General features: G+C 33.0%; 2 protein-coding genes and 1 long non-coding RNA gene across 3 annotated transcripts in view; 1 reads left to right on the top strand and 2 right to left on the bottom strand.

Moving 5' to 3' along the window:
- LOC133187460 (uncharacterized) overlaps positions 1 to 25,265 on the top strand; it is a 204,496-nt gene that overhangs the window by 41,732 nt on the left and 137,499 nt on the right. The window lies entirely within an intron of this gene.
- Positions 1 to 25,265, bottom strand: part of LOC133187459 (nuclear receptor-binding factor 2-like) — a 108,723-nt gene that overhangs the window by 43,635 nt on the left and 39,823 nt on the right. The window lies entirely within an intron of this gene.
- Positions 14,063 to 16,342, bottom strand: LOC133187800 (potassium voltage-gated channel protein Shaw-like). The gene is made up of 2 exons (XM_061323201.1): positions 15,738 to 16,342; positions 14,063 to 15,430 (listed from the first exon to the last, which is right to left on the bottom strand). The coding sequence occupies exons 1-2, from the start codon at positions 16,185 to 16,187 to the stop codon at positions 14,519 to 14,521; spliced, it is 1,362 nt and encodes a 453-aa protein (XP_061179185.1). The 5' UTR covers positions 16,188 to 16,342; the 3' UTR covers positions 14,063 to 14,518.

Raw genomic sequence — 25,265 nt, 5'->3', positions numbered from 1 at the left:
AGAAGCAGCTGTACATGTAGCACAGTTTAAAATTGCACGAGTTTAAAAGTTGCACAAAGCACCATATCTCACTTATGAAATAGATACCAACATCATGGTGCATCAAATGATCGCCAAAAATATGGCAGACCACACGTGACACCGGCAGCACAGAATCGCTTCAGTAATTTGCATAATTTTCATCAACGTTTCACAATGACGTCGTCTACAGCATTAGCTATCCCTGAACTGCACAGAATATCAAACAAGACCGTTTTTTATTGACTACGGGATGCTGGAATTATATCCAGGGGACTTATTCATGCCATTGTTCTGACCCCTCAAATATCGACTTCAAAGGTCTCAGACCGAAGGACACAAGAGTATGGGAACAGCAACAAAGTTGAACAGTTTTGTTTAGCTACTAGTCCAAAATGTTTATTGCAAAGCCTGATTGAAGAGTCAGAGTGCATGAGATTCGTAAGAAACGTTTTACAGAAAACTGCATCCGGTAGGTTGATAGATTTGGTGGTAGTAGTGTAATGAAGTGGAAAACGGTATTTAATACAAGCAGGACTGGTTTGGTTCATATTCAAAGGTCTTTGACGGCAAAAGGGTACTCTGGTGACGTCCTACATGCACATGTCTTTCCAATAATGCAGCATCCTGGAGCCGTATTTCAATCTAACGATACACTGCGGCTCGTCTGACAAGTGCATTCTTGCAAAACCACAGCATCTTGTTCTGTCTTGGCCATCTATATCGCCAGATTTAAACCTTATGCTTTGGACAAAATGAATAGGCATATCCACCAAAGGCAACCTCATTTCCAGCTGCAACAGCTGATCCAAGCTCTGCATTTAGAGTGGGAAAGCATTCCCATACGGTATTTAATACACTCATTTTCGTCCATTAGAAAGACATTTATATATATATACAAATGTAATTAGGCAATATCATGTGTGTCTATGGGGGGCAAATCAGCTATTGATCTTTAATGACCTTGGACTGTCCTTGAGTGTAAAATTCTTGAGTAATTATGACATTTAGGTTGTAAACCTGTTGTTTACCACATTTCTTTATTACCATTGCATCATTCTACTAAGTAACCTTTATATTATGTTCAATGTGTCACTAAAATTTTACTATGCTTTTCTTATTTTTGAAGAGTGTATTTAGAATGAATCATTCGCAGCTATGTTAAGGCTGTCCGTAGGCTTAATATGCATTAAAATATACATTTTATTCTGAGCTAGTTTCAATTTCAATATGTAGTCTATGTATGAATTTGCAGTCAACTTGTGATGAGAGTTTAATCAGGTATCATAATAAAGCACTTTTGTGATTTCACATGACTTTGCTGATCACGTGACAGACACTTATAAATTCTTAAATGTTGCACAAAAATCGCATCGGCACAAGTGCAAAATGTAATTGTTGAGAAAAGTTTGTTATATAAGTCAATTTATTGTGGTCTTTGGTGCATATAAAATGCTGGGGGCAAGTCTGAATTTGACTTCTTGAGAAAATATTTCACATGAAATTCAACTTACTCACATACAAGGGGGTATTTTTAGTTTTTATCGCAACTCATACACAGTAGGATAAATTACATACAACCCCCCCAGCAAAATTCAGTTAGGGGACATACTTCTCTAGTAGATTCACTCAGAATAACTTCAATTTATCCTTATTCATTACTTGTGCCAATCAATTATATGCAAGATTTATCGATTCTAACTATGCCTACGGACGTGTAAGGGGGAGCGCTTCTCAATTTTTGTTATTGTTTGAATATGTGCATATCGGACAAGCGAAAGGAATAACGATATTAAATTGCAAATGTTCAGCATCATAACAGCACATTGAAATTAAAAAAAACAATCCAGACACTTGAATTAAACAACAACGCAAAAAAAAATTCTACATGTCATGTGAAAGGAATGTAAAAGTCATGACACTTCCCTCGTCATGTCAGCTCAAGTATGCAATAACTTGACGTCATATGCTATTATGACGTCATATCTAGGTAGTTCAGAGAAGTTACTAGAGTTGGAACAGTTTGATATTTCACGGAAGCCTTTTATAAATCCTAGCCGTGTTCGTCTGCTATTCTTTGAAATATATATTACTTGACAAAGATTATTATAGCTTGTTCACGAAAAGGTGACCGGAATTACCGCATTACGTTTTCTAAAGTCTACTTAAGTCATTCTACGAGATATTAAAGTTACTCGAAATTCTTTATGACTATGTAATTTCAGAACCCCAGCCCCCCAATGTTTTCATCAGCATCAAAAGTTGAAGAATTTAAGACAAGAAGGACGGCAAGAAAGTGTATGTCCTCCTAGATGGATAGATTTGCGGTTTCAGATATATAGAATATCACACTCTAATTTTGATCTCGGACTTGGGATTGACCCTGAAAGGTGGTCTCAGACCACCCGAGGGGCCAATCCCAGGTCCAAGATCAAAATAAGAGTGTGATGTTTTTTATATCATTTGCCTAAAACACAACAAGATATCAAAGTTTAAAACTATTAATCACTATTTACAGAGAGAGAATACAGCATATATACATCACTTTCCACAATTTAAGAAGTTTCATTCCTTCAAGGGATATACAATGATTGTGATATTTCCACTCATGTTAGCATTTTGAAACATGTAACAGATGTAATCTTCATTCCATTGCTTGTCTCAGTGATAGGAAGATCAATCAGGGAAACCGACTGCTGTTGTTTAGCGGTGTTTACATACGTCTCGATCAACTGGACTGCCTGGCTAAGAAATTCGTCACAGTTGTCATCCATCGAGTCACACGGTTCTTGATTATCGTTTGTAGCAATGCTCACAGTTGCCCCAGAAAGTACTTTGGTCATTCCTTTTTGGTTTTTGATTGGAAGATTGCTGTAGTTATTTATTGATTGGACGTTCTTACGTATATCCTGTAATCTGCTTTCAGTTTGCTCAAACCCTGCCTCCAGTAAGTTTGTGACCGTGGTCTTCCGGACACTGTGGTTTGTAAGACGCTTGTCAATGATTGCAGCTGAAAGTAAAGCACTTTTAACCTATTAATATATGTAAGCTATCGTTTTTGTTAAGAATCATGTGTGAGGGTGAGTTCAGTATTGATGACTGATATAGTACATACCTGCATTAGTCATATTTCTCACAATTTAACCTGTTAATATATGTAAGCTATCGTTTTTGTTAAGAATCATGTGTGAGGGTGAGTTCAGTATTGATGACTGATATAGTACATACCTGCATTAGTCATATTTCTCACAATTTTTCCAAGACTATTTTTCCCATTCGTTGCTTCTTATACATATGTCATCTGTTGGATTTTGTTTAATGGAGAGATAAAACCTACTGTTAAGCTCCAGCATCTCCAAAGGCCCGTGTCGCCTGAATTCTTTATAAAGATTAATTGGGCACATACATGTAGGGTCTCCTGTAACCAAGGATTAAAAAAAGTTATTTAATTTTTTTCCTCTTTGCGAGAAATTGATGGTTTGCTGTCTCCATTTCCATGTCTCGTTTTTGTTGGTTGCTCTTTCATTAAATTCTAGGTATTCTGACCCTGTTGCATCTTCCTTTAATTCAATATCGCCCCAAAGCATCTGCGCATGCACTTCTTCCTCTCAGTCAGAAGTGCATGATGTTGTTTATGTACATGCTATTTATCAGTGACTGTGGATTTGCAATAAACGGAAAAACAATACAGGAATATTTAAATCATTCTTTTAGGAAATTTCAAAACCAGTCCGTTAACATTCTTTGATTTCAGTATTGAGTCTCGATACAATGACCATGTCAGCAAATACAATATATCATTAAGTCATATGCTCACTGACGTTTTTCATACATGTACTAATTGTTAGGCCATTATTTACACACTGCATTGTCGACGGATTTTTCCGTTATTTCCAGATCATGTCGGTCCGTGTTTGCTCTGCTCCCGATATGTATTGTTTTAATGGACTTTGAGCTTGAATACTGTCAGTTATCTCCATATTTCATTAATATGATCGACTCTATAAGAGTAACTGGGGCTTTGTTGACATACTATCCGGTTCGAGTTCGAGATGAGGATCATTTTCAGGATTTGTTTAAAGTAAGTTCGGATTTCTATTCTAAATCTTTAACTTATTTTTACCCAACTGATTAGCCTGTATAAGTCGCCGAAATTCGTCGATTGAAGTGGCTCTACTCTCCGCTTTCTATTTCCAAGGCCCTGAGATTTTAGCTTTTTTTCTTTTGAACATCAGTACTTCTCTTGCGTGTCCAAAGAGATGCGATTCGTCAATATTATGTTCATAACTTTTGACCCGTAAGTATCGCGAAAAACTTCCCAAGTAGCCTCGTAACGTATCGAGTTCGTATTCACCGCCGTCTGGTTTTCGCACAGATAGAAAGAACCTCGCCAAATACATGTTCAGTTCCTTTGGTGGAATTTTATGAATATTCCTGGACTCCTGACATACACTATCAAGCAAATTATAGAGAACCTTCATGTGTCAATCCGTTTTTCTTGACGTGTTCTTGTTTCATTTATTTTTTTAGAAGTTCTGTGGTTTCAGTCTCGGAAACTGTTTTGAAACAAGTTTCTTGTTCAACATTTCCATAACGTACATCGCGATCACCGCTAGGGCCAGGATTCTTCGGAGAAATTAAATTCAATGCCTTTACATCCCCCATGATGCAAGCTAACGTTATTACTCTATAATTAACGTTGATTAATTTAAGGGGAAGAAGGACCTTTAGCTGAAAAAATACTTGTCATTCAATTTTTTTTATATTTTGTATATTTCTTATTAAGTATGTCCCACATATCTTAAAGCAGTTATATCATTAGGTTTCTTACCTTATTTTAGAGATATTGATTGACAAATATTATGCCCTACAGTATCTAAGTGGAGTTTTAATTCTCCATGTTGCCGGGCTCATTACTCTGTCCATAATTGGATTTTTTTTAAAGCATATATAAAAAATATGTAAGTGAACATGTATCTTTTAAAATATTTCAGAGTATGAATTGGGTTTAAAATTCGAAAAGGCAAGTTTCATCTATCACACTGCATCTGGATAGGAAAAATTACGAACTTTTTGAGACAATTTAAACAACAAAAAACGTAATTTACAAAAAATCCTATCATTCAATATTTTTAAATTTACGTTGAAATGCAAGTCCTTCAAATTATTGATTAACTGTAAAAATTTCGAATGGTGAAGCTGACCTCAATATTGCACAGGACATCGTTGAAGACGACATAAGCAGGACAAAAACTTGTCATGTTTACATTTCTCGAGTACGGGAAAAACCAACTATGACGTCACACGTAAGCTAAATAAGCGAAATAAGATATACCTACATAAGATTTCCATCATCAGCCATGCAAAATTAATTTTTGTGTTCCCCGTTCCTCAAAATACTTCATCATATACTGATTATGACCTGTTTTTACACAATAATACCGCCCTTGTATTCACCGAGTATGATCTTGCTGTACTTGCAGATCGTGTATGACGTCACCGACTTGTTGGACGCGCAGTTTAAAGAAACAGAGGAGTGGATCAATCTTTTTTCATAATTTGATAATGTTTACAAGAATGTTAAACTTTTTATTTTTTTTTATTATAAGATGGTAATTAAAGAAAAAAAATTGTCAAAATTTTTTACAAGAACTGATGCTTTACACGTTTTGCACTTATATAAATGGAGACTATGACGTAGTTTAACAAAGTCATGTGACCATGTGTCCTTCATCCCCTTAAATGAAATGACGTGCTATTGTTCAAAATTAACAGTTGTTACTGGGGTTACCTTCCTTTGCCTAGATACACATTACAATTTGGCGCAGTTTTATGTTTCCGCAGTTTAAAAAAAATTTCTCAGATTTAAGTGGTGAAATTTAATTTTCAAAAAGTGTTAATTGGAGTTATAGATGATTAATTCATTATTATTTATATAATACTATTTATTATGTTTTGACGACTATATTCTTAAGTTTTGAATAATCTAGCAATAAGGGAAAAATAAACTTCTGTAATTCGTTTTTAGATCTACACCCAAACACGATTTTTCGTTCATCTAAACAGAAACAGGAGAACGCATGTATTATAACTCTTATTCTGGATAGTAGCTTAAAATTTTCTGCATGTGAAAAAATGATACACCAGCGTTTCTAATCTTGATTGAAGGTATGCAAAGTTGCAATGCCAATGTCGATCATTCGAGAAATTAGCAATTTTTTCCGTGAACATGGTGTTATGAGCAACATTTGCTCTACGAATGTTGTTCATAACACTGCAGCTTCATAAAAGTAGAAAACAGAGAACATGCAAAGAAAACGTCATACATCAATGCATGATAACTATTTAAGCAATTTTTGCTTGCAATATCATTGTCAAAGCAAACAAATTACCATTTTACACCAAAGCAATATCTAAAAGCATGCAAAAGCTCAAACTAATGAAGTAGAACTATGTCATTCTAATCACTTTTCATCTCTATAGATGATAAAAACAGATTACTTTAACCTCTGGGTACAGTTTTCTCATCAGTGCGTTGAGCCGTTTTATACCATCAATTTAATAAACCATATTCAAATAAAGTCATGCATTAACTAGTTCCAGAGAAGAAGTGTCAAACATGTGTATACAAAACTATCTTTAAAATCGGTCAGAGGTTATCTTCAATATCTTACATTCTTTAATTCATTGATGTTTTTAAAAAAAAAAAACGATAAAGGATGATGAGAGAAAAAAAAAAATTCCGAAACACTTTTTGGTTCAAATATTGGATGGATACAAAACGAGATGTCAAGTCCAATGTCCAGTTTTGATATCTACTTTGGCAAATGATTCCCAAGTAAGATTATCAATTTTGGGAAGTTATGAAACATACAAAATTAATGAGGGGAAAATCCTGGTTTATAATTCAACTACAATGACTAAGTACATGGAATGTAATTTTAGAGAGCTCGTTTGATTTTGGACGCCTATATTTTCATCATGTTCAAAACAACCATTTCCAAATGTTATCTAGGTTTCCTTATTTAATTAAATAAATATATAAGGTTTTCCGATGACTTTTTAATTTTTTTTCCCCTTTATTTTCTTTATCATATTGGATACATCTATTATAATGAAAGTATGGCTACAGTGTATACTAAAACTCATAAAAAAGGCTACTCCTTCAAAATCTTGCTTGTTACTTGTGTCTAAGACAGTACCAAAATGCTTTATGGAGACACTTAAAAGAACTTGCACGGATACAGCTATTGTATTGCTGTTGCCTTTTGTTTCTTTTCAGATTTTATTCTATCACGATAGAATCAGTATTTATTTCTATTTTGAGCTCTGTCGCATACTGGTCTTGCTCTAGATCTTTTTGCAATTCAATGATAGAGCATTTTTACAAGAATTGTCGTACTGCTTTACCAGCTTAATAAAAATAAAATTTCGCCTATGTATATTTTAAACTTCTATCTAACATTTAGTCATCTTGAATCAAGTAGACAAATTATTTTTTTTTTATTCCATCTTACGATAAGCATTTCATGTTTACCAAAAATGACAACTTTGTACAACCGATTTAAAGTGGACTACTACATGTACTTTGCATAATTAATGAAATCTACGAATATATACTTAAAGAATATGAATATCATAAAATGATTAGCTTTACTGCAAAGACTTTTTTTTTTTTTGTATATTATGTACTTTTTTAAAATTGAGTAAAGAGCTTTTTAAAAACATACATTTAACTTGGATTGTGAAATCATTTTCTGAAGAGTTTCACACCTCAAAATTGGATTGTTGTTAATTTAATAAACAAACAATACATTCAAAAAATTTATTTGAAAAAAGGGGGAAAAAACATATAAGACTTATGGATAACAAACTATATGCTGAAGTACATGTTTATCCAGAATTAACCATACCAACGTTTCGGCATGAAAATCATTGAAAAGACGTAATATGTCGAAAAACAAACTTGGTGCATCTGGTACCCTATCAGATTTACTGAACAGGTAGACGGAGTATGCCGCAGTGAAATTTAGTAAAAAAAAACAAAACAAAACAAAACAAAAAACAAAAGCCTATTAATTAGAATGAAATATGTCAGTCATAAAAACGACCAATGCTAAGTTATATCTGCTGTCAAAGTCATTATACTTACAATAGAGTTTACGAAAAGCTGACTTTAAAAGAGGTTGTTGAAATCCTTATAACATCAACTTATTGTCAGAAGCCTGCCTCTGTTTAAAACTTGATTGTTCCCAGAGCATGCTCTTGTGCATCGAAAATCTTCAGACACATAAACCTATGTGCAGGTGAGAGCGGAATCTTACTAAATAAATACGGAAAATTGACAATAAGCTGACGTATTCTTAGTTGTCATAAAGTTTAGTTGATAGTTAACCCTTATTGTCTATAGTCAATAAAACGTTCAAGTATTAAACAGATGTGGCAGACTCTGTGGTGTCTTTTATATCGAGTTCTCCTGGATATACCGGGTTAAAATATGAATGGAAGTATTTATTGCTAATTGATAAAACGCCATCTGCAGGTTGCACTACAGTATTAAATTCTGCTATATATTCTTACCCAAAATGAACAATTCTGAATAGGTGGTTTTAATTTTAATCAAACTTTTAATAAGTTTCCTTTTCATAAAAATATCTTTATTAAATAAATGTTAATAAAGATTTTAGAACGAAGTAACACATAGCAATCCAGCAAGGTTCGCTAGTTTGTTTCGGTTGAAGTCGAGCAGGTGCTTGAAAATCAAGTGCTGAACTTAATCATTCTCCCATCAAAAACAGTGTATAAAAAAATCAGCGCGTCCTAAATTTTAATGAATCTGGTAAATACAGGAAGTTTACATATATTAATTAATATATATAATTTTTCATGTCATAAAAATTCACTCCAGACTTGTGTAAAAAAAATACCCGAATCGCAAAGGGAGAATCAGGAATTATTTTGTGTCACCCATGTTTTGACGTGAACCTCAACTTAAATACTGTTATGACACCAAATGTTGAGTTAAAGGCCAAAGCAAGTTTTTTTTTTTTCATTTCATGTAGAAGTTTAAGAATAAATCTGCATGAAAGGTGTATAAATTTTAAAGCAGGTCGGCAAATAAAAGACCACTATTAGTGCCCATCGAGATTCCAACAGTTTGCAATGTTGGAGTACCTAGTGTACGAATAATACATTAACGCAGATATCGTTGTCATTGAAAAACTTCAGCATCCTTTAAAAAATAAACTTAAGAGTATTTGGGTGTAGATTCAGAGTGATTTGAAAAGTAGAGATTATTTTATTGGTGACCAATCATAAGATATGACAATTTTCTCGTTCTACTTTTATTGAAGAAGCAATTGCCTATGAAATCAAAAAGCCTAGTTTTTAATTTATTGCGAAGAATGACTGTATAAAGTGTAGAAAACTCCTTAGTTTTGATGTTACTAACTTTTTAAAAAAAATAACGTGATTTTAAATCTTGTAAAAGTTCTTTGGAGTTTTTTTTTTAGAATCCACATTTGATATACACCACCTCTAGAATATGCTGTTACAGTAGCAAGTACATATAAAGTTACTCCTTTACCCACCGTGTGCTCATTTTCATGATCGGGTAAACGGATAAATCCGTAGAAAATTCAGATTGTATTTAATAGCCTTACAATTTGTTTGAAAAGCGTCAGTCAGCATTCGACTTACTGATTATGTCTCGCAGCTGATTCGTTACGCAAGAGCATGCTCTACGTACAAACTATTTCTAAAACGAATCAAGCTATTGACAAATGAGCTGATGAAACAAGGATATCAACAGTCTTATTCAAAGTCAACATTTTGCAAGTTCTATGGTTGATTCGATGATCTTGTAGGCAAATACAATCAAACTCCATATGCAGGTGATAAGGGTATATTAGTATATAATATTAAGGGAAGTTAACGATAGAAAAGTTGAAGTCATCAAATATATATTTTAATAATTTGTTGTTGTTTATTTAGTAAGAAAAATTGAGTGCCATGAAGTAATTTAAATGCACATTTGTCTTCGGTCTCGGTAGCTAGGTGTAGAGTACCCGGCATACATGGTGAGAAAACCCAGCATTGCTACATTTTTTTCTTAGTGGAATATAACTTTATAGCACTTTCTAAGTCATGAAAAGCTCCAAGAGGTACAAAAGAGAGAGAGAGAGAGAGAGAGAGAGAGAGAGAGCTTGTATATGATTTAAAAACTGTTCTCCATTTGGAAATAATCATTCCGAAAAATAATATAGCGCTCAAACAAAATAATGACGTCAAAAGCGGATTTAAATTGAAATATTGTTATTTATTTTAATCTGAATAGTACAATGTAGATATGACATGTTTTAGTTTCTGTATTTACCTGGTTGAGTTAAATTACAAAAACAAGAACATGCAACTTACATCCAATGTATATAATGATGTGTGTTTACACAGAACATTGAATTTCTTTGGAACGTTTCTTTCTTCGTTTCTATTTCATGTTTATTTCTTTTCCTTGTTTCTGGGTAAAATTTATTTCTGTGTGACACAAAACATGGAGAGAAAGCATTATTTCGGCATGACTAACTTTTCAAATGAAAAAAGTGTTTTTAAGATATATTACTTCAAATATATGTCTTGCTGCCGTTTTCTGTCTATGGACAAGAAATGTTAATCTGAAAATGAAGAACGGTGATCAGTAGGACCAACTTTAAAATAATGTTTGTTTGCCCTCTCCCGATTCAGGATGAAAAAATCTGGTCGGTAGATGGGAGAGAAAATTTTTTCTCTCAGAAAATTTCAATTCAATGCTGAATTTTCAAAATCTGTTATCCAGAATACATAAAAATAATTGCTTCCTGGAGATTAAAATAAATTTTAAGTCGGGCCCTTTTTATCCAATCGGTCGGGAGAGGGCAACGAAACAATTTTTTAAAGGTGACCTAGAGTGATATCTATATAACTGTAACGTTATAGTGCTTGAAGGAATGGCAAGAAAACTTTGAGGAAGAACAACAGACGGAGAAAGTTCTTTAAGGATTAGAAGGAAAATACGAGGGCCGTTCAAAAATTACGCGGACTCGGGTAATATTTACTCTTACAGACGTCATATACCAATAAAACTTTACAGAAATATATTTCTTTATATCTCAAATTAATTTATTGTATTATTTTTGATTATTAATAATTTTTTCTTGAAAATATTGCTGTTAAGATATTGCAGAAGTTAATGTACGGAGCACGGCAACAATTTTGAAAAACAAATTTAAGGAATCAATAATTTTACTCATTTATTTCCAATAATTCGCGGGAAAAATCACAAATTTTCTCTGCAGTTTCTTTTCATTGTTACGTCACTACAGGTTTAAATTTTTGACGTAATATTTGGAGTAGTTATAGAAATATTAATTTTTTTCTCTGGAGTGTTCCTTTCAAGAACAGCTGAAACAATGACGTCAAGTGACGTTACGGAGCATCGCACGTTCATGAAATTTTGCGTAGCGCTCGGGAAATCACCAACAGAGACACAAAAGATGCTTGATCAAGCGGACATTAAACCATCGGTATGCCGAACTCTTGTCTTCAAGTGGCACAAAAGATTTTCAGACGGTAGGACGTCCGTGGAAGACGATCGGGGGGGGGGGGGCGGAAGACGATCATAGACGAAAACCTTATCTTACGTGTTAAGAATGTGATTGAGAGTGACCGACGTCACACAGTTCAAGAAATATCAGCAGTTGTTGGAATTAGTACTGGAACTGTACATACAATTTTAACTGAACATTTGAACATGTGCAGGGTTTCGGCAAGGTGGATTCCCAGATTATTGTCTGTAAATGATAAGTCAAGCGTGTTCGATTGTCCAGGAATTTTCTTAGACGCCACGCAAGTGAAGGAGACTCTTTCATCAATAAGATTATCACGACCGATGAAACATGGCTTTTTTATTTCGACCCTGAGACAAAACAGCAATCGTCTGCCTGGAAAAGAAAATCTTCTCCTCCCCCACAAAAAGCGAAAGTCCGCCAATCGTCAAGGAAAAACATGTTTATTTTCTTTATGGACATCCAAGGCATGCTATTGATCCACGCTGTTCCTGCACATCAAAATGTTAACGCAAATTATTATTCGAAGGTCAGTTTTTTAACACGGACAGATAAAACACTTAATATACATTATGTAGATGTATAAGATAAAACTTGGGTTTTTTCATGTTGGAGGTAAATTTCCTTTTTTAAAAAAGTCTTAATGAACCCGATATTTAATTTTCCAGGTTATCAGACGAGATCTCCTTCATGCCGTAAGGAAAACACGACCAGGTACAAACTTGGCAGAGATGATCTTACACCAGGATAATGCACCTGCACATCGAGCTGAAATAACAATTCTAGAGCTTGATCTTCTTGGACTCGAGAGAGTGGAACATGCACCTTACAGTCCTGATTTGGCACCAATGGACTTTAAAGTCTTCCCGACGGTGAAATCCCAGCTTCCCTTCAGGAAGTTTGACAATATTGACGAACTGAAGTATGCAACTCGATCTATAGTTTCTAAGTTGGACAAGAAATGGTATAGAGATGTCTACGATGAATGGATATGGAGACACAAACTGTGCATCAAACACAAAGGGGAGTACTTTGAAAAGATGTGAGCGCGCATTTTTTATGACGCCAATGACGTCGCAGATATCACGCGCCGACTGCGCCGTGACTTCAGGATATATGCTAATTCAGCACCCTCTACTGATGTCAATTTGCGATGTTTTGAAATGAAATTTAAAAAAATTATATAAGTAAAGATTTCTTTATCATATGTGTGGTTTTTCATTTGTTTTTGTCGTCAAATATTTTTTCTATGCAACAAGTCCGCGTAATTTTTGAACGGCACTCGTATTACCACTATTTTGGGCATTGATTTGAGAATACATATCTATGCTATGTATAATTAATGCATAAAGCATTATTTTCCTTGTGTTCTATAATTAGCTTCCTAACAAACAAGTCTTATTAGCAGAACACATATAACATTTTAAGCCCTAATGTTTTATACTCTCTTTGCTTCCCTACAATAATTATTAATATTCAAGATATATCTGATTGCACTACATGTAATTTAATTAACAAGTGAAAAAAAGGCTGGAAAACTCAACAAAAGATAGGAATTCTGATTTATGATTAAAAAAAAAAAAAGAAAATAGGGACAAAAGACCACAGTATAGCTATTTTTAAATCACTTTTATTTTTGATTAAATGCTACGAAATTACTGCATTGTTTAAAACAAAGAAACATTTAGGTCAAAGCATTGTTTTAACATGACATGGTTATAAACAAATAACTATCTATGTGTAACAATGTATTTCTTTTAAATTGCCTGTTTTTCTGTACTACATATCTACAAATTATTTTTTCTTTCCATAAAAAGGGCATTGATCATAGCAAGAACATTGGACGTGTGCAAACGATACAGACTGAAGAAAAACTTCCGAAAAGTAACCGAAAATAAGAAGCTTATAACAATACATTGACAAAATCTGCATTTGATACATAATGGAAAAATCGAACAGCATAAACTGATCATACAAAGCCCATAGTTTATATCCGTAATCATTAAATATACATAATTAAAGACAAAGCGTTTTCATTGCTGGTCTTAAACAAATGAAAATATTGGCAGGTGTTTCTGGTCTCAATTTACGTGGTATTGTATGATCTTTTAAATTTGATATACTAAAATATCAAATGACATGGATGACGAAATGAAGGGTCATTATGATATTCTACGTAGTCTCTATTTATTAATTTCAATTTTAAGCATTTGTGAATTGTAGAGGAACATATGTCGAATGATAAACGATAAAGAATGATGAATAATTTAATTTCTGTATTGTTTGTATAATAATAAACTCAGCGCAATTTTATTTGAACAAGTACCACGTATCCTGGTATAAGAAAAAGCTGAAAGCGAAAACAATCATATGAATACTTTAACTGTGGAAATTCTAGTTTTTTTCTTTTTTTTTTTTTTTTTTTTTTTTTTTTTTTTTTTTTTTTGTCAATATTTAATTTCATCATTTTATCTTGAAATTTCTAAGTTTGACGCCAGCAAACACATTTAAGTACATTAAGTGTAATTGTCGTGTGGAATTATCCTGAAATTTGTAATGAAAGCGTTCAATGCCCTGTACTGCTGTCTCAGATGAAAGGGAATATTACTGAAATCGATAAATTTGACGTATCAATCATTCTAAATTCCCAACAAAAAATATCAAAAATTCTATGAATATCTTCAGTTTCTAAATAAGATTGTTACTACCAAGATTTATAGATTCAAATGAAGGCCTTTGATAATGACATTAGATTTAATGTTTCACTTTTACCATGGGAAATTTAAACTCGGTAATTGTTTTACTCAATTTAATCAACACAAATAACAATTATCAGTTAAATGTGAAAAAATAGAAATAAATCTCAATAGGTGTTACTTTTTTCATTGTTATACATTTATTCAAGATTTAGTTCCGCTACTCTGCATTTTGTGTGATTCTATTGTGTCTACAGTTAAAACGGGCTTTGGAAAAACAGAACCACTTTCTCTTGCTTTTTGCAGACTAAACCTACTCTCACTTTTTCTCTCCTCTTTGTGTTTGTGATTTGTGTATTCCTTTAGTTTGTTGTAATAAATAGTAAAATTTGATGTCACTATGGCAACTGGCATAGAAAGAATTAGAATTCCCGTCAGAGCACATACCATTCCTACGACGCGGCCAAGATAGCACGTGGGCACTACGTCACCATATCCTACTGTCGTCATGGTAACAACAGCCCACCAAACCCCAAGGAAAGCATTATTGAATGAATTTTTGTCTTCGAACTCAGCATAATAAATCAAGTAACCGAAAAATAAATTTGAAAGAATAAATACAGCTATAAGGATTCCAAACTGACAAATACTTGAGCGAATGGCCAGATTTATAACGTCAAAACTTTTGAATCTATTGAGAAATCTATAGAACCGACATAATTGAAGCAGCCGCGCAAAGTACAGGATCATGATTATATAAGAAAATGCTTTGTCTTCAATGAAGTTTGGTCCGCTAATAACTAAAGAACATAAAGCCCAAAAGGCTATGATAACCACACCATCAATTACATTAAGTGCCGTACAAAAAAACTTCCTCCATTTTATCGGCGTCACAACAATACGTGTGATGAATTCAAATGTAAAAAATATACCACAAAAAAGATCTACGTAGAAAACTGGCGGAGCAACCGTAGTTTTGGTATAGATATGCTCTTTTTCCACGGCCGATGTTTCGTTGAGGTGGTCAGGTTTGGGGTTTCGTAGATCTGGAATGGTGTTTATGAACAATACCGAGGTGGAAAGGACAACTACCAGTAGGTACAGAATGTTGAATACCTTTCAGAAAATGAAACGATTATTTTTTTTTTCAGATTGACCAAAAAAAAAAAAAACAAACAAACAAACAAACAAGCAAACTTTTAAAAAAAAAAAATAAAAAAATAATTTTCATCGTTTGATCTATAAGACGTATCATGATTGATTGTTTTGTTTTTGTTTTTTTTTTTTTTGTATTAAAAGGTAAAAAAAGACTTGCTGTTGAAAGAAAAATTAAAGATTCTTAAAAGGTTGGGTTATTTTTTTCAATTTTAAAACAATAAATATTCTAGGTTTATTTCTTTTCAATTATTAAAAAAAAACTTACGCTAGCTTTTCGCGATGAGGCAGGATATTGTATAGTTTTCCAGATGCAATTTCGCCAACATCCTCTGCGACATTCTTCCTTAGGAATATCCAAAACTTTATATTTTTCAAGATTCTTGATTTCATTCAAAATACTCTTGTCATTCTCATGTTTGTAGAAAGCTTTCAAACAACATTCACTTAGATAGGATTTGTCAATTTCCCAGAATTCAAGCTCGTTTCTTATAGTAGCCCCGCATATGTTTGAAGGAAAATGAAGCTCTCCCGTCCTATAAAGATCCAAAATGCTATTGAAAACATCCGGGTTTCTGTCAAAGTAGAAAGAAGCTGTGGAAGCTTTGTCTGAGATATCTCGCTTGAGAGAACTAAGTTTTGTGCCGGGTATTTTTTCCAAAGTTTCAAATGTAGTTTGAAATATGGAACCACCAATATTCAATAATACAGTTGTCATTATGGATATTTTATGTATTTTCAAAAACTTAGTCACTGTTTACGATTGCCATAATCGCGGATAATCAAAAGCATATCATCAACCAGTCAAACATGCATAAGACCTATCTTCAGAAGGAAAAAAAATGGTCAATTTCTTTTTCAAGTTGAATTTCTCCAAAAATATTCTTCTTATCTTGATAAAATTTGAATACTTGGCTATGAATACATCGATGAAGAACATGAATATCATTGCCTTTTACATCTTCACATCCAAAGACAGGTCTTTTTAAATGTAACGTAGATGAATTTCAGCTGTAGAATAGACGGAAAGAATCGATTTAGTTTCCGGCTGGTTAAATAAATTGTCAATGAGTTTCTGAAAAAAAAGCTTTCAATTTCATTAAAAATGTACCATTCTAACTTTCAGTAAATGACTAACTCTATCATCAGATAATCATAGAGAAAAATCATTACAGGCCTACACCTCAGTTCGTAGAATTGTTATTTTTCCTATTTTCCCCTTTTTATAATGCCACGTATTAATACTTAATCTGTAAATATTTAAGCGTCTAGGAATCATAATACAAACTCCTCTATAGACTGTAATTTCATCCAATAGTCAACGACGCTTTCAATATAAACAATACTTTATATATTTAAAACAACTGAAAACCGATAACTGGTTTTGATATCAGACTGCATAATCGATGCTTTTGCTAACATTCTAATCAAGCACTTCTTAAAAAACTCATTAAACATTTTTATTAGTTCCAAAGAGAGAAAACAATATAATCAGCAAATATATCCGTACCATATGGACGACAATTTATATTTACATATACGTTATCACCGAATAAAAAGGTATTTTAAAATACTTTACATTTAATCACATTTAGAACATGTCTTTGAACCGGTTGATCCAGATATCCAATTGAAATGGGATAGAAACAATATGTTGTTGCAAATGCCGCGTCTTTTTAATATATCAATAATAAATAATGTTATATATAGAATTTTTAACAATGTGATTTGGGGGTTATGACTGTTCACAAACGTCGATTTGAACACAAAATATTTCATGGACCCAATTTCGCCAAACTCCACGCAAAAAATCGATTTATTACCATTGCATACCCCCAAAATTGGCAGATATACTTTAAAGTATCCATCAACCTTATTTGAATTTGGTAATAATTAAAACACAAAACACATTAAAAAGTTTACAACGCCTGGATAAACCAATGAATTAAAAAATATCAAATATGTGCATGTATTTTACGATGGTTGTTAAAAGTTCGAGGAGATCTTCTATTTTGAGCGTGCTATTTGCATGAAACCAGTAAAACTCTGTGGATAAAAACTATACGTATTTTCGAACAAATATGCAAAGATTTGATGTTCTGCGATGATCCCTAAAAATATACAGCTTTATAATTTAGATAAAACATACGTCACGGAGCATGTCACTTTTTTGCACGTTAACATTGCACAGACATTTTTTCATATTAAAAACTTATAACCTACACGTACCCAGGACAGTGTTCAAAACCTAGTAACTTTGTAAGAATGGAAGGATTGACAGTTTTGATAATCAACTCCTTGATACCCCCAAATCCCACATTTTAAGATCTCACTAATATCCGAGACGCCACAAAAGACATTTTTGAAAAAAAAAGTATCATGTCTTGATATTGTTGTTCAATTTTTAAGCACGTAAAAGACAAGAAAAATATACAGAACTGAAAGATATTTAGAACTGTTACAGTGAAAAAGCTTAACAAGTTTGGAATCAGGTTGTCACTTCACCTAACGTCAAGTGATTGCTGCCTGAATCCTATGACGGCACATGAAAATTATCGAAAATCTCAAAATGTTAGTAAATGGACCTGATGTTTTAATTACTAATGAACAAAAGATAAGAATTTGTTCAGACATACGTTATACTTCAAAGTACATTGAAATTTGTTTAAATCGTGACCCAACGCCTGCCGTGAAACGGGACCTCGGTTTTTAAGGTCTTATCCGAAGGACCCGCAACTTTCACTTCAAAGTGCTGAGCTCTTGGCGAAGGAACAGTTGCTACCTATTTTTTATCAACTTAGGTCAGTCGCGGTCGTGGTTCGAACACACAACCTTCCGATCACGGAGCGAGTGCTCTACCGACTGAGCTACCGTGACGGTCTCCAAATATTCAAGATATGGTGTCTGGATGTTCAAGAATGTTTCCAGTTCTCGGGATTTTGTTTCTACATGTATATGTTCAAGATTTTTTTTTTTTACAGATCTACGAGATAATATTTCTAGATCTTTAAAATATTGTTTTAAGGTGTTTAGAATTATTTCCAAATGTATAAGATATTGTTTCAAATATTTCAAAAAAATTGTTGTAACTTTCAAAAATGTTTCCTATATAAATATCTCTATATAAATTAACAATAGGCGGGATCATCTCTATCTTATCAGTTATCTCAAACATTGAAGCGGGCACTAGATATATCAAAATAAAATCCAATTCAATTCAATTTAGACATCACCATATTGACATACAGCCAAAATAAGAAATCAAATGACAGATAACAGAAAAAAGGAAGAATATTATAACTTAATTGCATGCAATTCAATTTTACACAATTCCTTAAGGCCGGTGCACACAGTAAGGCTTGCCTTATAAGTTTAAAACCTTACGTTTTGCCGGTCTTACGACTCCCGCGTCCACACGTTAAGGCAAGACTTACAAGATTATATACAGCATTTCTGTAAATCCCACGTGTTACCAGCCATATATATATGCATTCGGCCATTAAAATAGAAGAATAGAGTACTAAGCTTTGTAATAATTATACCATCAAGTACATTCACACAAAAAAGAAAGAGGTTGAACAGAAGCATTTGTGGATATTTTCATTAACTTATTCGAAAAAAACTTTGTATTCACTTCAATATACCCACGTGTATGTTCTATAAAAATAGAATGACATTTGGGCGAATGATTTTCATTGGTTGAGAAGACTATTTCAGCTTAGTCTTGTATTACGAAATAGAGCAGTGTTCTATTTGTAAGTCAGACTTGTAAGGCTATATATATATATATATATAGAGAGAGAGAGAGAGAGAGAGAGAGAGAGAGAGAGAGAGAGAGATAAGTTGTTACAATTATTTTTACAATCTGAGGAAAATGCATAGATTTTTGTAAATGTAAAAAATTGCAAGTATATATCTAGGAATTATTACTGATTTCTGATATTGAGATGTGATCAAAAGAAGTAAAGGGATTCAAACTGGAAGGGAAAGAGGCAAATGGCTGGATCAGATGTCAAAATCTAGTACAATCATACGGTTTGAGACAAATTAGCTCTTTTGTCTGAGCATAGAATTAGTTCTTGTTTGAAGAAATTCCGTCTGATTGCTGGTTTTCTGCATAGTACTTGAAGCATTAGTTCATCTCATTTATACGGACTCCTAGAAAATTTCATTTCCATATGTTATGAAATTTTACAATGTGAGCATAACTGATTAATTAATTTTCCATGGTTTTCTTCCATGAGTTCGCCTGCTAGACAAATTAATTAATTTTCCATGGTTTTCTTTCATTAATTCGACTGCTTGAAAGTCATTTACGTAACTTATAAGTAGTGTTCACATCTTGACCAGAATTCATTTAAAATATTTATGAATCCTTTTCCATCATACAGAATACGTTAGAATTATAACATAATTGCATGTTTTATAGAAATTTCTCATAAAACTTTTCACATTTATCTCTCTTATAAAGAAAATATGCAATATGAACGATATTTTGAATGAATTTTGTTTCATTTCAATGTTTCATTGTTTAATATATAAAACACTACATATACTCTTTCATTCCTTGAAAAATACGTAAGAAGAAAAACTTACATTTTTTCCAGTTTGAGAATGAAAATGGTGAAAATTTTAAATAAATAATTTTCGATCGGATACATACGTTGATTAATACAAATGGGGAAGAGGTCGGATCAGGTACCTATCCATAAAGAGAAAGCATCCCTGTCGACTTGTCGACCCTTAGATTTAAAGAGCTAGATAAATCTATGCCTTGAATATGTTTTATCTAAAACTGATCATAAACAAGCTGATGTTTGCTTGCCAACCATGTTAAAAGGAAGCTAAACTTCCGTACAAGTATCTTTATTATCTTCCATGTCTTTATTGCTTCATGAACTCTGACTGTGTGATGTATACAAAACAAAATACATTATGTTCATAAATTTACTTATATATACGACATGTATCTCGTACTTCGCTGATGAAAGTGACGATGATGACTTTGACATATGTAGACATTATGTCAAGGTCAAATAGTTGTAAACAAGAAATGGTTCTCAGACGGATTTAAAAAATCAAGCATGAAACAATTTGCCAAAAAGAAAACAATCACGAAGACTTGTATTCGATATACAGAAATATTTAAAAATATCTCATATGATAGAATGAACTTTACAAAGGACAACCCAGAGACGGCATATACCGGATGCGCGTTATCCACATTTTTTGCTTTAGTACAGTGTAAATCACAGGACGAAAGTCCATCTTTAAGCAATTGTTTAATGGTGGCTTAATGGTAGCTTAATGGTGGCTTATAGAAGTTAATTCTTTTAAGCCACCATTAAGCTGCAGCTTCTAGGTGCTTAATGTCCAAACTTCATTAAGCTACCATTAAGCCACCTTTAAGCTGCAGCTTAATGGTGACTTAATGTCCAAACTTAATTAAACCACCTTAACGCATCCAGTATCAAGTCTTTGAACTAACTTGTTAAGTTTGAAGTTGTTTCAATATCTTTTACGCAAATACTTATTCAATTCATAATTTTTTTCTCGCTATTTCTAACATTTTTGTCAATGCGTATAAACTCGGGAACTGAGAAAGCTTCACCAAATGCCTTAAAATTTTCGCTACCGAAAATCAGTTTGTTTGAACACTTTTTTTAAAATCATTTTTATCCATAAATACATAATATATTAATATTAATTTATTAAAAAATCACATATTTTTCTTTCGTGCTTGGAGAGCCAAGTTCCGCTGCCGAATTCATAGGAAATGTTGTAATTAGAGTCATTTTCTTCTGGAATATTTCTAAGTCTCTTAATTTTTCTTTGGGTAGAGAAATGTTTAAGATTTTAAAAAAATATATAGGTATAGAGTATATTGCCGATCATTGAATTACTTCATGAATGATTTGAATTAATTCGTGGTTAAGTGCCATTATTTTTTTCCTTTCTTTTAAAATTCTGCAGAAGTAAGAATTTATTTAAAATAATGCAGAAGTAAGAATTTTTTAAAAATAATGCAGAAGTAAGAATTGATCAAAATATAGTCGGTCTTCAATGATTGTTATTTCAAAATCAATTTTCAGAAGAACAGCCGATCAGATAAAACAGGGCATCCGACCAGATTTATACACATTGAGAAGCGGGACAAAATAAACAGTGTACAGTATATCGACTAGTTAGACAATAGACCTTAATTAGGTGTCCCCACTAGTCCCCGGTCAGCTAACAGGAAACGAAACTATACATGGGAAACAGCCTCAATAGCTCAGTTGTTGGAGCGTTCGCCCTCCAATCTAAAGGTCGTGAGATCAAATCCTGTTACGACTGATTTTTTTTTCATTTAATTTTTTTTTTAAATTTCTTTCTTTTACATTATTTTCGCCGAATTAACAAATGTATAAACTCGACATTTATAATTTTTGTTAAGAAATCATTATAAAAATGATATTTAACCCATAAAAGCAGTTTTATCGACTGCGTAATGGTGACTTAATGGTGGATTAATGGTGGTTTAATGGTAGCTTAATGGAGTTTGGACATTAAGCACCTATAAGTCTGGCTTAATGGTGGCTTAATGATGACTTAATGATTGTCTAGAAGCTACCATTAAGCGCCTATAGGCCACCATAAAGCCACATTTAAGCTACCTTTAAGCATCCATTAAGGACTTTGAGATGGCTTAATGGTAACTTAATGGTAGTGTATTTATTACGGTAGCTTAAAGTTGCTTAATGGTGACTTAAAGACAACCATTAAACCATCATTAAGGACCTATAAGCCACCATTAAGCCAAACTTAAAGGAAGTGTTTCATCTTGTGAATATAATTGTTCATACATGTAGTATACTTGCAACATTACATATGTATACATACGTATTTTTTTTACACTTACATAATTTACATCGTGTAAAAAAATGAATTTCGATAATGCTAGTGTTGTCAACGAGTACCAAGTTAACGATGCGAGTATGGTTTAGAAAAGCTGCTATTCATTTACTCGGATAAAAATACATTTTGCATACTAAATAAGTAGAAAATAAATGATATTTTGTTTATAAGTGTAAACTCAAACATTTGCTTAATTTTATTTACCGTTAGACTTGATCTAGTGATTCACAAATAGGATCGATTTGTTTTGATTACAAAGTTTTGAAGACCTGAGTTATATTTAACTCAGGTAGACCTAGCTATGCTTGTCAGAGGAACATAATTAAACAAGGTGCTGCCGCAGACGTCTAAAGCTTGGAAGTATTTTAAAAGAACAGCTTATTCCAAATCTGTGAAATGTAAATTATGTGGATTGGAGTTATCGTATACAGGTGGGACTACAAATATGTTAAATCACCTAAGATTAAAACACAATTAGGAAACCAGTTAAACAGTCAGTAAATATAGAGCCATGTGCACCTAAAAAACAAAAGTGAAACGCATTCTGGTTTTTAAATTGACGATGAACATGGCAGGCGTGTGCAAATGAATCACAAATTGATCTACATATTAGGGAACGAATGGACACCGACACAGATCCGTTACAATGATGAGAGACAAATTTGATATCCCCATATATCCATTCTCGCTTGTCGATTCTTAGCCATTCCAGCTAGTTCAATACCATCAGAACGCATTTTCTCTATGGCAGGAAATATCATCCCCAAGCTGCAAAATCGTTTTTCTTCTTCGTTTGTCGATAAAATTATCTTAAACAAAACAACTGCCCGTTTCAAGTGACATCTAAAATCAGAATTCTTTGAAGATATTGTCTGTGAGTTTGAGTTTATAATTGTACATGAAGTTCATATACACTTACTTCTGTACATGTGTTTTATGTCTACCGATAAGTAAAGGATGAGATAAATAATAGACATGGAAACTGTAACAAAAATCATCCGAGTAACCGGGTACTAGATCGGAAATGTGAGCGAGTAACCGGTTATTAAAAATCGTCCGATTTGAAAACTCTAGATAACACACTTTTACAAAAAGGTAATTTTCTGAAAATTGAAATTTTTAAAATGCCAAACCATTTCTCTGAGCCACGTAATGTAAAATTAGAAAAGTAATGAGGGTATAGACCCTATGCATATAGTAAGAGACAACAGTATGTACAAAACGACAATTGTACTTCTATATATTATTCAAATTATGGCCCCATGAGGTATCGTGAGACTACAATAGATCAAATTATTACATTAGACTATGCAAGAAAATATTTCAAAAATCCTCTCAAGAACTACATTATTTAACCATTTATTTGCAAACATTTTAGAGTTGTGTGGATTCAAGGTTTAGTAATGGACTATAGTTGTAGTCTTATATCTGGATAAACTTTTACATAATGTACTTGTATGTTTAAAGAAAACAAATATTAATGTTCTTCATAACTGCAATGCCATATTAGTCATATTGATATTTAAGTACTCCCATGGTATGTCGATTCAGTACTTAGGTGAGCATTGGGGGCCGTAAAACTCTTTTATAAAATACATTCTTTTATTATTTTTATCAAATAAGTGAGAAGAAAGTATTATGAAAAAAAAAATTCTTAAAAAAGTAACCTACCTGTAAATTTACAGACTCTGAAATATTTATTTTGAATATTATATTCAATAGCAAATTCACTTTATACATGTAGCTATCACCTTATTCATTGAAATTTATGTGTTAGCTATTCGTGTACATTTTTAATAAATATTGATTTTAGTGCATAAACCCTTCATTTAATGTTCACCATCCCTTTGCTCACTCATATAATTTTTTCCACGATGCTTATGTTTATCCAAAAGAAATCTAATTTATAATTAAAATGCACACAATTTCAGCATACGTTGTGGTGCAAAATTTAACATAAATGGCCTGTTAACTTGACGGTTTTATAAAGGAATAATAGTAATTAATAGCAGTTAGAGTTATCTCTCTTATCAGTGTATCGATGAACCTTAATGTCAAAAAATATTCTAAACCATTGATGCAATTTTTGGCGTTTTCATTTGAAATAAAGATTGATTGATTGTATTTTGTTTTACCTCCCATTCGAGAATTTTTTACTCATATAGAGACGTCACCATATACCGGTGAAGGGCTTCAAATTTTGATCTTTACTCGGCACTCAGGGCCATTGAGCAGTGAGGGATCTTTATCGTGCCAACGCCTGCCGTGACACGGGGCCTCGACTTTTTAAGGTTTCATCCGAAGGACCCGCAACTTTCACTTCAAAGTGCCGAGCGCATGGCGAAGGAACAGTTGCTACCCATTTATTATCGACTTAGGTCAGTCGCGGCCGAGATTCGAACTGGCACGACCTCCCGATCTCGAAGCGAACGCTCTACCGATTGAGCTACCGTGAACGGTTTGAAATAAAGATAAAATTGTTAACATTATTGTTTGCCCCATAAATTTGAATGTCGCGTAACTTTTTTGTCGAATTCATTATAAAAAGATTCATCTAATTCGAAGAGATGCAGCAGTCCGTGGGAAAGCAACTGCTCTTGATTTGTTTGAAGAAAAAAAATTCTGTTATTTCATTCATTTGATTTCACGGCATACTTTAATGTTTATTCAAAAGCAGCCAAAATATTTTGTCTCTCAAAAGTCAATAGATGCAATGTTGACCGAGATGTGAAGCATCCGACCTTAACTGGTCTTGACATATCGGAGGGAGTGTAAACTTTTCTTCTAGAAAACAGTCTGTTCTGGTGGAAGCCACACTCTCATTTGTTTGAATGCAAATACCTTTACGTCTTTTCTGTTACAACAGAAGGATGTGAACATTACGCAGAAGTAGATTGCA

The sequence above is a fragment of the Saccostrea echinata genome, unplaced genomic scaffold (genome assembly GCF_033153115.1).
Source record: "Saccostrea echinata isolate AGI-Se365-2 ecotype Australia unplaced genomic scaffold, CSIRO_AGI_Sech_v1 ptg000015l, whole genome shotgun sequence".
Lineage (NCBI taxonomy): Eukaryota > Metazoa > Mollusca > Bivalvia > Ostreida > Ostreidae > Saccostrea > Saccostrea echinata.
The sequence above is the reverse complement of the archived record's forward strand: the minus strand, read 5'-3'. Positions and strand labels throughout refer to the sequence as shown.